The 18,624-nt window shown below is 35.7% G+C and overlaps 2 protein-coding genes across 8 annotated transcripts in view; one reads left to right on the forward strand and one right to left on the reverse strand.

Moving 5' to 3' along the window:
- Positions 1 to 3,707, reverse strand: part of LOC311076481 (fish-egg lectin-like) — an 18,304-nt gene extending 14,597 nt beyond the window's left edge. For 4 of the 5 annotated variants that reach the window (XM_084104746.1, XM_084104745.1, XM_084104744.1 and 1 more), the window contains exon 1: positions 3,568 to 3,707. The gene's annotated coding sequence lies outside the window, so the exon portion shown is untranslated. The remainder of the gene's footprint in view (positions 1 to 3,567) is intronic. The other variant, XM_084104747.1, reaches the window with a different exon arrangement.
- atp6v0a2a (ATPase H+ transporting V0 subunit a2a) lies at positions 664 to 18,417 on the forward strand. 3 transcript variants are annotated; one of them, XR_014604674.1, is made up of 20 exons: positions 664 to 1,418; positions 3,577 to 3,655; positions 4,069 to 4,166; positions 5,649 to 5,786; positions 6,988 to 7,085; positions 7,215 to 7,341; positions 7,571 to 7,653; positions 9,883 to 9,976; positions 10,166 to 10,378; positions 10,514 to 10,664; positions 12,596 to 12,735; positions 12,867 to 13,024; positions 13,367 to 13,457; positions 13,595 to 13,713; positions 14,755 to 14,965; positions 15,060 to 15,201; positions 15,551 to 15,649; positions 16,940 to 17,057; positions 17,180 to 17,351; positions 17,557 to 18,417. XR_014604674.1 is itself a non-coding variant. In XM_084104740.1 (20 exons), exons 1-20 carry the CDS (start codon positions 1,302 to 1,304, stop codon positions 17,657 to 17,659), a joined length of 2,547 nt encoding a protein of 848 aa, XP_083960866.1. In that variant the 5' UTR covers positions 689 to 1,301; the 3' UTR covers positions 17,660 to 18,417. The 3 variants fall into 3 exon arrangements, 2 of the variants coding, with proteins under 2 accessions (XP_083960866.1, XP_083960867.1); XM_084104740.1 differs by having other exon boundaries at positions 689 to 1,418; positions 15,060 to 15,197; XM_084104741.1 differs by having other exon boundaries at positions 690 to 1,418; positions 15,060 to 15,179.
- Positions 18,418 to 18,624: the final 207 nt, after the last annotated feature.

Here is an 18,624-nt window from a genome sequence, read left to right on the forward strand (position 1 = left end):
ATTTTCAGGCATTTAAACAAAGAACTGGCAGATGGCGTGCCTTTGGTCAAGAATACGCCACAGAATATATTAAATGATAATGTGGTTGCCAGATTGCAGAAAAACCCTAACCTGCTTGCCAAACAATCAAGACATTAGAAGATGTGAAGTGCACAATTTAAAATATATTATTGATAGATCTGTCACATAATTTTTTTTTTTTTTTAATAATAAATAAAAAAACAGCCAGTGCAACACAAAAAATTACTGAGTGGCCCTTTAAACAGATAAAATCAAGCCATGGGATCACTGGGAGAATAAATTGAACAACTGTTCACGTTTTTAATAATCAATAGCCTACAGTGGCATTTCATAATTAAGTCATTATAATTTTATTAAATATAGTTACACTTGATGAAAGCTATAGACACATCATGGAATGTTGCAATAATTAAAAGTACAATTAAATAAGCATTAATAAGGTGTGAAATACAGGTATTTCAATATATTTATTTAATTTATATGAATTAATTTAATTCAGTCCGTTAAATCGCACCATAGGATTCTTAGGAAGCTACCGTACATTTTAAAGACCGGTTTTTGAAAGAGAACAGTTTTCTAAATCATATAGTAACATATAACTATATATTTATGCTATGTTTCTATTTTTCAAAACAATAAATAATTCGTTTTCAAAGTTTAAAATGTTTTCGTAAATCGAAGGAGGGGGATTTGTTAACGAAGTATCTGGCAACCCATGGGCGCAATCTGTAACACCGGCAGGGTTTGTGCTTTACCGGAGTGATCTTTTTATAATGCGATTTATTTCAACATCAAGGCTTCCTTGCATTCGTACATTTTAAATCTGGATAGTGTTTAGATGTTTGTATGTCGACACTCCTTCATTAGCCTTAAATCTCTCACGCTATTTCTGTCGTTTCAATGGCAAGACGACAATTAAAGGTACAGACGCCTATCGATTATTATTGTCCAGCCAGCTAGGTAAGACACTTTTTGAATATTATTTACATCTGCGGTTTAATTTGTAGTATATGCACACTTTTCATGAGAATGCCGAGAATCTTCACTAGGTTGCTAAAAATAGTATTTATAGGTTAATCATTTTAGGTACAATTTAATCCCATCCCGGCTCGATCAGACATACAATCTTCAGTTATTCAGAATGCGTGCTTAGCAAGTCAATTTAGTCAGATTTATTGGGATTGAATGCAATTTGAGTTGAACACTTGACGGTCGTAAAGTGAATCGCAAAGGCCAGAGGCGGATTGAGTGCTCAAGGTGGCCGAGAGAGGAGAGAGAAGATGGGCTCGGGCTTTCGCAGTGAGGAGATGTGCTTGGCGCAGCTGTTCCTGCAGTCCGGCTTGGCGTACGACTGCATCAGCGAACTGGGAGAAATGGGACTGGTCGAATTTCGAGATGTAAGTTTGGACTGTGTGTCAAAACCTAGTGAGCTGCCTACCTTCTGGATTCCAAAAATGCTGTCTAGGTAGACTCTGTGAACCACAAACCTTTATTCTCAGAGCAGACAGATTTGAGTGAATGGTCAGACAGAGGCCGATGTGTGTCAGCCAGGTTAAATGGTTAGCTCACCCCAAAATGTCATCATTTACTCACCCTCATGTTGTTCCAAACCTGTATGAATTTCTTCTGCTGAACACAAAAGAAGATATCTTGAAGAATGTCTGTAACCAAACAGGTAGCCATTGAGGGTTTTTTTTTTCATACTATATAAGTCAATGGCCACCAACCAACATGTTGTCTGGTTACCAACATTCTTCAAAATATCTTCTTTTGTGTTCAACAGAGGAAAGAAACTCATACAGGTTTGGAACAACATGAGGGTGAGTAAATGATGACAAGATTTTCATTTTTGGGTGAACTATCCCTTTAATGTCCTGGTTACAGCTGATGAGCTGGATCAATTACTTGCTAAAAAACAGAGCAAGTCTGGTTATAAAAGCCTGTGTTTTCTATTCAGCCCGAGGGTGTTTGACACTCATTAACAACTTCATGTAGGCCGTGTTTTGGTCATGTATGTGTGTGACCTAGTGTTTTGTTGGCAACAGTCAGGTTAGTCCGCATAAAATAATTTTGAGATTTCTTTTGACTATTTTGTTTTAAATAAAATTGTGCTAATTCTTTAATTATGCGTGCAGCTTATATATTTGTTACATTTAAAATTAAGCGTGTTGTTGCTGTTAACTAAAACTATTAAAAATAATTTTCAATAATTTAAATAAAGCTAAAATAAAATATAAATATTAGTCGAAAAATACATAATAGAAATATTGCCTTGGCACCTATAACTGAAATAAGATAAGTTAAAATACTAAATTTGCCTAAACTAAAACTGAAATATAGTTAAACCGAATCTAATTAGGAATATTAAAGGCACATAACGATAATTGGAGGTACTTCCCCCTAAAATGAAAAATGTGTCATCATCACTCACTCATGTTGTTCCAAACCCATAAGGCCTTCGTTCATCTTCGAAACACAAATGAGAGATTTCTGTCCCTCCATTGACAGCTACACAACTACCACTTTGACGCTTCAAAAAGTTCATAAAGAGATCGTAAAACTAATCCATATGAATTGAGAGGCTTAGTCCAAATTTTCTGAAGAGACTCGATCTCTTTATATGATGAACAGGCTTTTACTAAACTTAAACTATAATTAAAATGAAAATATAAAATTGAAACCAAATTAAAGTGATTAATAAGTACTATAATATTATATAAATAATACTAAAATATCACTAGTTCTGAGACATACCATTCTTGTATGCAGTTGTATGAATTTTAATCTAAAATGTGGATGTTGATAGTCCAAGAACTTATGAAATTAGTTGTTTTTAGTTTTTTCATCCTTAAACGTAATTTTTTACTCATCATCTTTATGTTGTTCCAAAATCATATGAGTTATTTTCTTCTGTAATACAAAAAATTATTATTATTGTTAATCATTTTTCAATGAAAATGAGAGAGGATGGGGGCTGTAAAGCGCCAAAATGACAATAAATAAATAAATGAATCATTCAAATGTACACATTCTTTTCCAAGTCTTCTGACAGCTTTCTGTGAGGAACAAACCATGTAAGATATCATTTTATCTACTCTCAGCTAATATGTGAATGAATCAATTCCTTTGAATCAGAACTACTCAGTGAATCGATCGATCTAACTCATAACCGGTCTGATTGATTCATTCACAAATCTCACTGATTCAGTGGATCTGGTTGGTTACCAGCTCACTAGAGTGTAACACAAAACAATCATATGTCTTCAGAAGACTTGAAATATAGTTCATGAGTTGTATAAACCACATTCATGATGATTTTCTGTTGATTTTCTGTCCTTTTTGAAAATCTCCATTCCTCAATCCATCGCAATGAAGCTGTCAGTCAATTTAACTCCTGTTAATCCGCATATGGGACCTGATTATCACCCAATGCTGCAATCTCTAAATGACCAAATATCATTTGATTAATGTAATGCTCACAGCCTTGTCTTGTTGCTTCTAGATTGTAATATTTTGTAATGTCAAACACATAAGTCATAATCTGACCTGTTCCAGCTCAACCCCAGCGTCAGCTCCTTCCAGCGCCGCTTCGTCAGTGAGATCAAGAGATGTGAGGAGATGGAGAGGATTCTGGGTAAGGGATCTTTACTGAGTACATTTTAGATCAAGCCTCAACCTCTCATGCAGAGGATCTTTGAACTTCAAAATATATCTGTTAGAGTGCTAACAAATAGGCTACAATTACTTTCCTTTATTTTGCAATACATTTCCTTCCATCTTAGCCTTAATAGTGTGTTGCTCAAACCTGTAAAGTTAAAATGAAGAAGATCAAAAATAGTATATTTACACTGCAGTTCTGCTGGAGTAACTATTATTTGACTATTTTTGTACATTAGAACAGACTTTGTTCTGAATTTAGCTTTTTTGATCTGAATTGTGCTCCTATAAAAATGGTAAATGTTTTGGTGTGCTTTTTGTTGTTGTTGTTGTTGTAACAGAATGTGATGTGTGTTTAAAACACCATTTCTTTGTTTCCGTCGCCTATAGGGTATCTGCTGAGAGAAATTAGGAAGGCTAATATTGCAGTGCCAGAGGCTGAAGTCCCTCCTGTTGCTCCTGCACCAAAAAATGTCTTAGAGATCATGGTAGGTGCTGAGATATACAGATATTGACTGTTTTAGTAGACAAGGTGAATGTGCCAAACAGGCCTTTTCTATTTCATAAATATTATCTTGGGTCTGAGTTCAGTTAATACCGTTAAGTTGAATTTTCACTGGCGAAATCCAGGAATTTCGCATGAGAACGAAAGATTTCCCCATGCAGATTTTGCAACGGCCAGATTTCGCCACGTTCAACAACAGAAAGCTGCTTGGTTTGAAAGTGACTTCTGTGTGAGCAGTGCTTCATACATAGAATACACTACTGTCAGTAGACAGTTGATAAAAGATTGTGATCTCGATTCAAACATCAACACAATCTTATTCCTAAATGACAACAATTCTATTAAACCTAAAATAATCACACCGGAACATTCAAATCTGTGTTGGTGCTGCCGCTGATCCGGAGAGAGCAGTTATCATTCATGTATAGGTATGAAACAGCTTCACAAACAGTCTTTTCAACCACTCAGTATCATTATTTCTGTGTTGCAAATATTCATATTATCACAGAAGAATTGGGATAAAAGTTTATAGTTCAGATATAAACATTGATATTTACGGTAGCGATCAAAATAGAGCAAATCACCTTTTGAAAGTAACTCGGTGCTTCTAATAATGATTGTATCGATTACATCGCTACACCAGTAGGTGGCGACAAGTGACTGTTAAAAAATGTATTTGTCATTGAATCCTTCATTCAAGAGATTCATTCAAAAACAGATTCATCCAGTGATGAAACAAGTGGGCTGTGTCTGAAATCGCCCCCGAAATGTCCCCTTAGGAGTCAGCCATTTGAAATGGGGTCCAAAACCATAGTGGACGTTATTGAGTGCACTCATTCAATCCCATAATGAAACGCAATAACGAGTATACAGCTGATGTACACTCAACCGCTAGAGAATACCCATAATGCACTTTGATGGTTGCGCCGAATGAATTCCAGCGTCTGACGTGAGTGTAAATTTTGCTATTGTGATGCTGCTTGAAAAATCATATAAATATTGCATCATATAACACAATGTTTAAGGCATTTAAGGTTATAGACCCCTAAAAGGAAGGACATTTTTTTTTCCATACAGTTTTGTTGAATTATAGAGCGTATAATTTTGGTTAAATGGCCATGTGGTCAGTGGTTTGTAGTAATTGATTGTATATGAGAGCATCAAGACCCAGTGCTGGTAATTGACCGTGTCAAGTTGCCAAGAGTGATTGATTGTGTGCGATGTGGTGAGAGAAAGCTTCCGGTGAATTGAGGGAATTAATTATGCATGGCAGATTCATCAGTATTTATTTATAGTAATATACCCATGACTTTTTATAATGGCCTGTTTAGTGCGCTAAGTATTGTTTTGGGTAGTATTATGTGCTGAGTTTTATTGATTTCTGTCTTGTTTCGGAGACCTTTATTGATTGTGCAAGTATGATGTGTTTTAACATGACTGATGGAGAGTCATTGGCTGTTGTTAGGAGCAACTGCAGCGGCTGGAGGTGGAGCTCAGCGAGGTGGCCAAGAATAAAGAGAAGCTCCAGAGGAACCTGCTGGAGCTGACGGAGTACACACACATGCTGAGGATCACACACACGTTCATGCACAGCCGCTCCAGGGTGCGTCCCGTTCACTCGTTTAACACTCACTAATGTGGCCTATTGTTGTGAGTATACGGTGAGCAGACACAGCCTGAGAGTCACGTGATGTTTGGATATGTTGGAAAAACATATTACAAGCCCACATATATATATACATATATAATGTATTGATAGCAAATGAGGTGCTTAAAAGTATATTTTTTACACAGTTTTATTTGATATAATACAATTTAAAAGCAAATAAGCTGCTGAAATGGAAAAATATATTTTTATTTTTATTTTAATAACATTATTTTACACAATGTTTTATATTTTGCAGAATTCTCTAAAATGTGATATAATAATTTAAAAACAAATAAGTTGAACAAAAAAGTAAAAAAAAATGCTGAAATGTAAACATAATTTTATTTTCTATTATTTTCATATTATTTTACAAAATATTTTCTTTTGTAGTTTACAGAATTCATTAAAATGTGATATAATACAATTGAAAAGCTAATAAATTGAAAAAATAGCTGAACATTTGAAAATAAAATATAAATAAAATATTTTTTTTAAATAATACTTAATAATTTTAATGTAGAATACAGTTTATTAAAAGCAAATGAGATTAACAAAAATTACTTGATGCATTTTAATAAGCAATTAAAAATGACTTGTTTTACACAATATTTTCTGTAATATTTTACAGAAATAAAATAAAATATGATATATAATAAAGTACAACTTAAAAGCATGAGTTATTTGAGAAATTTTAATTTATATATGTATAAATTAGTGGTCAAATTGATTAATCACATCTAACGTAACAGTTTGTATATATATATATATATATATATATATATATATATATACACATATATATATATATATATAATATATATATATAATATATATATATAATAGATTTCTACAAACTTTGATTAATAGATTTGACAGCACTAGTATAAATAAATATAAACATTTAAAACCATTTGCATGACTGTACATTTTGAGATAAAACACAATCCTGTTAATAAGTCAAGTGGACACATTTATCAAGCAATACTAATAATTTTTTAAATGGCCAAATTTTGGCTGATTAATTGGTTTAACTAATATATATTGGTGGATCACAATTTAAGTAATATTACAATAAACCTTTTATTTGAGAAAGATGATTATCATCTGTAGCTGTCAGATTTTAATTGAATGTGTGAATGTGCATGTGTGTGTTTAGCATGAAGCCCTGGGCCCGCAGTATGAAGAGTTCCCGTCTCTGGACACTGAATCGGTGACAGGCTGCACCGGTATGCAGAGACTGGGCGCCAAACTCGGGTGAGTCACAAAAAGCGTCTCACTCGTCATAGTACACACTCTTAACTCTTTGAAACAGATCATTGTGTCTCCGTTTAGATCCACACAGCTGCCTGTGTTTTACGTGTGTGTGATGTTTGTGTGCTGCAGGTTTATCTCAGGACTGATTCAGCGGGTGAAGGTGGAGGCGTTTGAGCGCATGCTCTGGCGGGTCTGCAAAGGTTACACCATCCTCAGCTACGCAGAGGTGGACGAGAGCCTGGTTGATCTTGACACGGTATGCAAACTTAGAACGCTGAGGTCCACCAACAAAGTGCATCTGAATGGCTGTAGTTATATCCAAATGATTTGGTTTAACAGAATATGCTGCATGGTGCAAACGTGCCTCTGTGTTTGTTTCACAGTTTTAGATCATACCCGTCTGCCACAGCCAAAGCATGTTAATGTATTCAGAGTGATGAAGCAGTTTGTTTACGGAGGCCCTGTCTGGTGTTTGCGTGTTTCAGGGGGAGATCAATAAGAATGTAGTGTTCCTCATCTCCTTTTGGGGCGACCAGATTGGGCAGAAGGTTCAAAAAATTTGCGACTGGTAAGTGAAGGCCCAGATGGAGACTTCATTCTTCTTATTTCACCTTTTTAGGGGTCATTCACACATGGCACGTTCTTGCATATCATCTGCACTATCTGTTAGTTGTTGGTCTTTGGACACATACGTCAGACAGTATGTAAGTTTGAACGCAACGACTTTTTAGGTCTTTTTTTTATTCACCTTTATATTTAATTTATTATGAATTTTAGGGCTGTCAATTAAACAATTAACTTTAATTTATTTGAAGTAATTTAAGTAATTATTTCAACAACAAAAAAAGGCATTAAAAATGAAAGCATTGTCTCCTGAACTCTTTTTCTTCTAAATTATATTAAAAATTAAACTCATACATACTGTGACTTGAATACATATTTTCTGTGATGAGCATGTTTTAAAATTCAGAATTTTATTTTTTTGTGGCATAAAGCCTCACATTTCAGGGTGATACAACCATGCTGAAATTATAATGCCTCATTAAAAGGATGAAATTCTTAAAGAAAGCCTTAAGTAGTTTGGCATTATCTTTTATGATTATTTCTTTGGTAAAAAATATTTTACCATATGTGCTTTGTTTATTTATATTTGAAAAATGTTTGTCTGCCAAATTATCGTCATGTGGTGTGACTAACATGCAGAAAAAATAAGTCAATAATGGTGCGTTCAAGTCATATCGTATAGATCGTATTTACGAGTTGAACGCCACCACAATGTCGTAAATACCAGTGGGGAGCTCGGGATTTTCTCTAAGCTCCGATCTTTACGAGTTGGGGGCGTGTCAGTGATTATCATGGCGGAATACACAATACGTAAAGGTATTTAGCTGTGATATTGTCAGGCTTTTCTATTTACAGCGCAGTTAGCTAATTGCCAACACAGAATATGATAGTATTATAATATAACAATGCAACATGTAACGATGAGTTGGCAGTGGCTTCATAAATTAATTAAAAACATAAAAATACAAAGTACACCTGATGCACATTTCTTTGTTCTTCATTTTCTAGAACAAGAGTTTAAGAACCTTATTGTATTTTTGTGTAATTAATTAAGAGAAAGTACTCCGCCATTTTGCTCCGACGAAAGTGACTTGAACGCACATGTCGTTATAAGCACGACTTCCCACCTCGTACGTATGAACTTCCCAGGAGGACTTAAAGTCGCTTAAAATATCATTTATGATAAGGCAAGATTAGTTCAGGTTATAAAATATCCTTTCACGCCCAAAAAACTTTAATTGTAATTATTAGGAATAAAAAAATCATGATATTTGTAAAAAAAATAATAATAAAAAAAAGGGAAGAAAAAAGTTTTACCTGGATAAATTGAGTAAAAATTAAGTTTGAATGAATGATTCAGTGACTCACTCATAAAGATTTCACTTGTTTTGTTACTGGATGAATCAGTGTTTTTGAAGAAATATCTTGAGTGATTCAAGGACAAATAAAGTTTTTAAAAGTCACTTGTCGCCACCTACTGGTGTAACAATGTAATCGATACAATCTTGCTCTATTTTGATCGCGACTGTAGGCATCAGTGTTTATATTTGAACTATAACGTTTTATCCCAGTACTTGTGTGGTAATGTGAATTACTGTAACAAAAATAATGATACTCTGTGGTTGAAAAGACTGTTTGTGAAGCTGTTTCATACATGATAACTGCTTTTAGCGGCAGCGGCGAAGTAGATTTGAATGTTGCTGTGATCGTACCTCTCAAAGGTTTAATAGACAGAGCCGAATTGTTGTCATTTAGGAATAAGATTGCATAATTGTTTGAATCGAGTTTAAGATCTTTTAACGTATATATATATATAAATATATGGAAATATGTACTTTTTATTTGACATTTTTAGGGTTATTTTTCAGTCATTTTGTCATGGGAAAAAAACATAAAACAATCATAAATACAATTAGTACATTTCCAGGAACTTGGCACATGTGTTTTTAGATTTTTCAAAGATTTATTCAAGATCTTTTCTGCGTCATGAACACTGACCCAATTTGTCACTGACCTAAAAATGGAACTGTTTTTAACTTGACCTACCATCTTTAAACGTGGCGCTTGTGGTGCGAAACCCTGAAAACAGTGAGACATCTATTTGAAGTATGTGTCTGACCATTAGTGAAAAAATTTAAGTATTTTTGCAGATGGTATAATAGAGCATGTTGTGCTCTTAAGCCTGCCACCGTCCTGTTGGATTTTGCTGTATGATGTTGCTTGTGTACACCAGTTACCACTGCCATCTCTACCCCCACCCTGAAACGGACGAGGAAAGAGCCGATGTGATGGACAGCTTGAGGACACGCATCCAAGACTTACAAAACGTACGTCTTCTGCATTACCAAGTACTTTCAGTGTCACCTTGGGGGAAGGGTTGATTATTGCATGCTGTTATTGGTTTGTCCTCTGCAAAATAATGCTGACGTTATCTCTTCCACCAGAGGATTAGTGTAAATATATTTAACCTGGGATTTCATAAATGAAAATTTAATGAAGCGATCTTTGCTCATTAGGTTTTGCACCGCACTGAGGATTACTTGAAGCAGGTCTTGCATAAGGCGTCTGAGTCAGCGCACTCATGGGTGCTCCAAGTGAAGAAGATGAAAGCAATCTATCACATCCTCAACCTCTGCAGCTTTGACGTCACCAACAAGTGTCTCATCGCTGAGGTGTGGTGTCCGGTCAGTGACCTGGCGAACCTGAGGCGGGCGCTGGAAGAGGGCTCAGTGAGTACAGTTGTTCTCATGTGACGGTAGTCTGATTCTATCCAACCTATTGACGTACGAGAAGTGTTAATGTCGCTTCTAGACAATTCTACTGATAAGTGCTGTAACTGCAGCCTCTTTTAACTTTCTTAATAGAGAAAAGGTGACGCCACTGTCCCATCTTTCGTGAACCGTATCCCAAGCAGCGACACTCCGCCGACACTTTTGAGGAGCAACAAGTTTACCTCGGGATTCCAGAGTATAGTGGAAGCTTATGGAGTGGGCGACTACAGGGAGGCAAGCCCGGGTAAGTGCAGACCACCAGCTGTTATTCATCAGCTTGATTGAAAAGGCTTACACTAGGAATTAAAGCAATACTTCACCCTAAAATAAAAATGTATTACTCACCCTCATGTTGAAGATATTTTTTTAAGAATGTTCATGAAAGCATGTAGTGACTAGTGGCTGTCAGGATCCATAAAAAGGGTCCATATTGCTTGTCATTAGCCATACTACCAGTAATATTGTATACAGTAATATTTTGAAATATTTTAATATGTAATTTATTCCTTTGATCAAAGCTGAATTTTCAGCATCATTACTCCAGTCTTCAGTGTCTCATGATCCTTCAGAAATCATTATAATATGCTGATTTGATGCTCAAGAATATTCTGAATATTATCAATGTTGAAAACAATTGTGCTGTGCAATATTTTTGTGGAAACTGTGATACATTTTTTCAGGATTAGGCCTATTTGATGATTAGAAAGTTCAAAAGAACATTTATTTGAGATAGAAATCGTCTTATTATTGTAACATTATAAAAGTCTTTACTGTCCATTTAATCAATTTAAAGGGGACTTATTATGCAAAATTCACTTTTATAAGGTGTTTGAACACAGATGTGTGTCCGCAGTGTGTGTAAACAACCAGCCTATAATGGTAAAAATCCACCCACTCCTTTTTTTATAATCCCATAATAAATCATAAACAGTCCCTCCAAACGAGCGGTTCCAGATTTCCCCCTAGTCTTACGTAAGAGTAGGTGGAAGCCCCACCCCTGACTGGTGACGATCTGCCCTTTCAGCATAGATCCCGCCCTGAGTGAGCTACAGCAGTCGCTGTGTCAGCTAGAGATTTACAATGTCTGCGCCACACACACAAAAAAAAAACTGATTACAAATGTTCTGTTATTGGATGCACCAACAAACACAAGAGTCTCCATAGACTCCCGCCATCTGAGTTGAATTTCATTTATGAAAGAAATGTGCCGAAGAAAGTCGTTAACGTGTCATATATTTGCGCAAATCATTTTACGCCAGACTGCTTCACCTACGAGGGTCAGTTCAACACTGTATTTGCACAAAAGTTGTTTCTGAAAGATTTTATAGATTAACATGATGGTACATGCTAGTCGATGAGTTGAATCAACTTAACTCCACAACAACTACATAAATGTATCCAATAACCATTCAGAAACGTCCAGTTGCATTCTAAAAGTTGTAACTTCTTCCTGAGTCTCTTCATTAGTGTCTGACTCCGGTTCTAACATGCAAGGCTGACAATTTCTGACATTTTGGCCGCGTGACATTCTCCAGATTTGTTGTTGTGGAGTATCCGAAGCACGAGCTGTAAATGCTCCGTCCGTCCTCTTCTAGAAAGGGGGCACTATATTATATATAGTGCATTTTAAGGGACAGACACAAAAACGGCGTGTTTTTGCTCACACCCAAATAGGGTCAAATTTGACAAGCTATAATAAATGATCTGTGGGTATTTTGAGCTGAAAGTTCACAGACACATTCCGGAGACATCAGAGACTTTTAAATCTTGTGAAAAGGGGCATAATAGGTCCCCTTTAATGCATCCTTGCTGAATAAAAGTGTTAAATTCTTTAAAAAAAACTGTAGTGTGCATTGTCTTTGTGTCCGGAACAGACCGAAATTGTATATAATAAATGTTCCAAAAGGTTGTTTTCGCAGTGATACAACAGAAGAACAATTTTGGGTTTCCCAAAGAACCTTGAGCAGTTTTTAAAATGACCACTTTTTTCTTAGCGTGAAGAATATTTTATTAATCTGAAAAACCTTTTTCCAATATAAAGAAACTTTTGTGTAACGGAAAGGTTCCATGGTTGTTAAAGGTCCTTCATGAACCATCGATGCCAATTAAGAGCCTTTATTTTTAAGAGTCTATTGTTATAGTTCAGTTTTTTTATTTCTTCCCTTTTCTTCACAGCTCCTTATACCATTATCACCTTTCCTTTTCTGTTTGCGGTGATGTTTGGAGATGTTGGTCATGGTGCAGTCATGACACTTTGTGCTTTGTGGATGGTGTTGACTGAGAAGGACCACACACGGAGACGACCAGGAAATGAGGTCAGAGTTGTAACTAAATTTAATTAAACTAATTGCAATTAGCCTTGGTGTAGCTCAACATGCATTGAGCTGTTGTGATTATGCATTGGCAGTACAAATGTGTTTTTGAATACATTTTTGTCTTTATTCAGATCTGGATGACTTTTTTTGATGGGCGGTACATCATACTGATGATGGGATTATTCTCCTTATACACTGGACTCATTTATAATGACTGTTTCTCCAAATCCCTCAACATCTTTGGCTCAGCCTGGAGCGTCAAGGCCATGTTCACGGAACAGGAGTGGTCGTAAGACACAAAATATACAAATCTTATAAGAAACCGTTTTGTTTGTTTGCAAAGCATGACTTTAATGTAATTCTGCTGACTTTTTAGGATCCAAGCACTGAAAGTCATAGCGTCAACAGGAAGTGTGGCAATTACAACAGACTTTGGAATAATCCTCTCATATTTACTTGCTTAAATGCATGTGCATAGTTTTCCTAGAGCCTCCATGTGCAGTGGCACCATAGTGCTTGGGACTGTCATTGCTGCTTGCATCTAAATTTGCATTTCTATTTTATTTAAGGTTCGAAAATAATCATACATATCATTGGATGCTATTGTTTTCCTCCTTTTACTCTGGAATAGAAATGAAACTCTACAAATGAATACTTTACTCACCTTGAATCCAAACGTTTCCGGTGTTTTCTCTGGGCCATATCCACTGGGCATTGATCCAGTGAGTACACACTCTCTGATTTATGAAGCACTCTTCTGTGGGTGGCAGCCACATCCTGAAATAGTACATTATAGCTCAGAGTAATTCGCTGATATTGTTTGCAGAGCTCTGATTTATCATGTTCTATTGACCTGTAGATTTGGAACATGGCCGTGAATCGCCTGTCCTTCCTCAACTCCTACAAGATGAAGATGTCTGTGATCATTGGAGTCATCCACATGAGCTTTGGGGTGGTGCTCAGTGTCTTTAACCACTTGTGAGTGAGCAATTTATTTTATAAATGTGTTTGTGTTTGTAATGGTAAAGGTTCTGTTACTAATTATTATACAAATAAGTCATTTAGCACAGGGGTTTACAAACTGGGGTCTGGGGACTCCAAGGCAGTGTTTTATTATCATTAAGATACTCTTATTGTTTAAGTACTTCACTGCAAGTATTTCACTTCAAAAAGTATGCGAGTACTTCACTTTAAAAGGTGTGTGAGTACTTCAGTTCAAAAAGTGTGCAAGTACTTGATTTCAAAACGTGTGCGAGTACTTGATTTAAAAAAATATTTTAAATGCTAGTACTTCAGAAAGTATGCGAGTACTTCACTTTAAAAGGTGTGCGAGTACTTCACTTCAAAAAATATGCAAGTATTTCAAAAAGTGTGCAAGTTTTTGACTTCAAAAGTATTTGACTTTAAAAATGCTTCTTCAAAAAGTATGTGTGTACTTGACTTCAAAAAGTGTGCAAGTACTTGATTTCAAAAAGTGTGCAAGTACTTCACTTCAAAAAATATGCGAGTATTTCAAAAATTGTGCAAGTACTTTACTTTATAAACTGCGAGTTCTTGACTTCAAAAAGTGAGCGAGTACTTCATTCAGATTTCATCTGCTAGTTTTGACTTCTGTGTGATCTGTGCTTTATACATTGCTACACCATTGACAATAGATAGTGAACCTTTTTTTTGCCTGCAAAATTTTAAATATGTGATCTTGTTTTTAAATAATTTGCTTTGGCTTCAGTACAGCATGAAAATGTATTCATTTTGCCAAGTATTTCATGTTGGAAACAATTTTATGATTTCATATTTATATTTTTCTTCCACAATATAAATGTGTACATGAAAATATATAGTTGCTTCCATATTTTCAGAAAAGGTCCTAATCAAAAGGTTCTGTGTGACATCATATAAAAAACGATGAGAAGCACATACAACATCAGTTGTTAATCAGATTCTTTCTGCATTAAGCTCTCTATGCTCTTATACTCTATAAATTCTGTCTTTGCTCTTTTCCTCTCTGTGTATTCACAGGCACTTCCGACAGAAGTTTAAGATCTATCTTGTCTTTCTTCCTGAGCTGCTCTTTCTACTTTGTCTCTTTGGGTATTTGGTCTTCATGATCTTTTACAAATGGCTGGCATTCTCAGTGCAAGACTCACGGCTGGCTCCAAGCATTCTCATCCACTTTATCGACATGTTCCTAATGCAGGGGAATGCCTCTACACCGCTTTATCCCGGGCAGGTGTGTGTGTGTGTGTGTGTGTGTGTGTGCACATGTGTGGGAGGACTAGTCAGTCTGCTTGATATCTGCATTTGTGTTAATCCTCTTGTAACAGATGGGACTGCAGGTGTTTCTAGTCGTGGTTGCTCTGCTGTCTGTGCCAGTGTTGCTGCTCGGGAAACCTCTTTACCTCTACTGGCTGCATCATGGCGGGAAGAGACTGGGGGTCCACAGGGTTTGTCTGTGTTCTTGTGTATGTATGTGTTCGTATCTGATGTCAAGATATCACATGGTACATTCATAAATTATTAGGGCTGTGGATCGCTCTTAAAAAACCTAATTAATCTCACAACTTTACGTGAATATAGAAAATCACAATGAAAAATACAACTTAATCCTGAAATAGGCTTTATTTTCTTTATTCATTTTTTTTAAAAATTATTATTATTATTATTATTTTCGTGTGAAATGTCAACCCACATTTTTTTGTGAGATTTGATCCAAATGTGGGCTTCAGATGTATGTTCTTATGTGTGTAATAGAATATGTATCCTGATATATTGATGCATGATGACCTGGTTAAAGAGGCTATCACTTTGTGTGTAGGGCTACGAGAGAGTTCGGCGTGTGAGTGAAGAAGATCTGTCACCATCTGTAGTCCATGATGAAGAGGATGGACTAAGTGACTCAGGAAAGCCTCAGGAGGTTAAAGTTGACCTATCTCACATAAAATCACCATTGAACCACAGTGGGTCTCATCGACTAATAATTGCGTGGATTATTTTGTATTTGTACACACAGTAGAGCTTCTTACAAAAAAGTCACTTAATTCACAACATTGAGTGACTACTTGCCTGAGGTTAGTCGTTTGCATAAAACAGTCCCAAACCATCTCCATATAAGGGCTTTCCGCACAAGCTTTTGTCACTCTTAGAATACATGACGCAAAAAATCGCGCACAGCAAGATCCTCAAGTTATAAAAAGTGTGCCATCCTCAAAACCAGTTCAAACACTTTTAATACAAACTCAGCTTTAGCTACATACAAATATTTGTGTTTTTATGCAGCGGAACCTCGAAACTCAAGCTTTTCTTACTCTTTTATATATATTTCTATACAGTGTATACAATACACAGTACCGGTCAAAAGTTCGGAATCATTAAGGTTTTTTAATGTTTTTGAAAGTATACAGTCTTTTAATCTCACCAAGGCTGCATTTATTTGATCAAAAATACAGTAAAAAAAACTTTGAAATATTCTTACAATTTAACTGGTTTCTGTTCAGCATCATTACTCCAGTCTTCAGTGAAAGTTCAAAAGAACAAATGTCTTTGCTCTTTTTTTTTTCTTCAATTTATTGTGCCTTTGTTAAATAAAAGTATTAATTTATTTTTTCTCTCTCTTTAGAGACTTTTGAATGGCAGCGTATCATGATTTAGACAATGGTTCAACATTGATAATAATTAGAAATTATCTTAGAATGATTTCTGAAAGATCATGTGACACTGGAGACTAGAGTAATGATGCTGAAAATACAGCTTTGATCACAGGAATACATTACATTTTAAAATGTATTAGAACAGAAACCAATTAATTTTAATTGTAATAATATTTCAAAGTATTACTGTTTTTACTGTATTTTTGATCAAATAAATGCAGCCTTGGTGAGATTAAGAGATAAAAATTAAAAAACCTTAATGTTTCCAAACTTTTGACCAGTACTGCATATGTATATAAATGTATAAAAAAAAATATCTTAACACTAATTTAAGGCCACCCAGAGTGTGATTTTTGTGTATGTATGTGTGGTTTCGGATTAGGGTTTACATTTTTTGTAAATTTAGAATAAATTTTAATATGAAACTTGCTTGTGAAAATGGTCACACACAGATTTCATGCACAAAAATTTGTGCATACGCACACTCAGAATCAGATCCAATGTTTTTGCTTATTCATTGTATAAATGTCGCTAACAGCTTTTTTGTTTACTGGCAGTTTGATTTCGGAGATGTATTCCTGCATCAAGCAATTCACACCATAGAGTACTGTTTGGGCTGCATTTCCAACACAGCCTCCTACTTGCGTCTCTGGGCCCTGAGTCTCGCCCACGCCCGTGAGTGTCTGGTTGTTCATTCAGAAAACACACTGAAAAACCTGCATGTTTCATTGCATCATGGGCATATGAATATCTTTTCTAGACTGTTTGTGCATATATTGCATTTGTCTATATATTAGAGCTGTCAGAGGTACTGTGGGCGATGGTGATGCGTCTGGGTCTGAGGATGAGCTCCAGACTGGGCGTGCTTTTCCTTGTGCCTGTGTTCAGTGTCTTCGCTCTGCTCACTGTCTCCATTCTCCTGATCATGGAGGGTCTGTCCGCTTTCCTCCATGCTCTGCGTCTTCACTGGTGAGCGCACGGCCTCAGATATGGGCAGGTTTAAGTATCAGAAATGGTTTGTGGGATTAAAAAATCTCCTAGAGTTTAACATATTTTTTTCAATCCATAATTTTTTTTAATATGAAATATTTTGTTACATATAAAAGTCAAACTAAATATTTGAAAATATTACATTATAATTTCATTTTTACTTTTTTTTTTTTTTTTTTTGCAGGGTGGAATTTCAGAACAAATTCTACAGTGGAACAGGAGTCAAATTTGCCCCCTTTGACTTCTCTCTGTTACCTTCTGCTTTTGAGCAAGATGGGTTACTCTGACTGTAACCTACGGCTCTTTGAACAGGACACTGTAGCTTATCATCATGGCCTACTGAACTTTGGGCACCGGACAGCGATCCAGCAGTTGTAAAAGAAAAAACATGCTTTCTTGCAAAACGTGGTCACGGTCGGATCAGCAGGCTAACCTGACAGCCCTATTTGCACCAGTTGATATCAGATGTTTCTGGTGCGGGATGGTCAGCTGTGGTTCTGTCATGTACTGTCATTCAAAGAGTGTCAACAAAGTCCTGTTATTATATTTATCTTAAGAGATATGACTTGTATTTGGTATTGCACCCTCATAAGCATTTGCTGTCATATCGCTTTTCAAAGTGCCATAACTATTTTTCAATGTACAGTTTTGTATGCTACACTAAATTGTACTTTTGCTTGCGAATAGCTAGGTCTTTACACATAGAAAAAACTTTGCAGGTAAATCATGGTGTAGGTAATGCTATGCTGTGCAATGAACAATGCCAAATAACAGTTATAATTTCCAATGTGATATTAAAGCATAATTTACAGCATTTGGCGTGTAAAGCAGTTTTCCCAAGTAGCATTTTGGGTTCAAAATTAATTATAAGACAATGCTTTATTCATAAATTTCAAATGAAATATTTGTAATATGTGTTTATGGTTTAGGAACTGACAAACCAACAGCTGTACATGGGAATACAGTTTGTTTGCCATGTTTTTCATCAGCATTCCTGTAAATTTCCATTTGTGTTTCAGTCACTTATAAACGAACTTTTATTATACGAATAGTGCAGAGTTGTACTTATAGTGATGCAGTTTAAGAACATTTCATACATTGATACATCATACATGACGTCCCCGTTATGCAGGATTTATTTAAATGGAATCTTTTAAGTAGGTCATTCCGTAGACCCTTAGGACGAATCCATTGACAGCAGCATTTAATTTCACTATATTTAGCTTCTTTCCTTCATGATGTGGTTAAACAA

This window comes from Abramis brama (assembly GCF_963993115.1).
Source record: "Abramis brama genome assembly, chromosome: 25".
Taxonomy (NCBI): Eukaryota; Metazoa; Chordata; class Actinopteri; order Cypriniformes; family Leuciscidae; genus Abramis; species Abramis brama.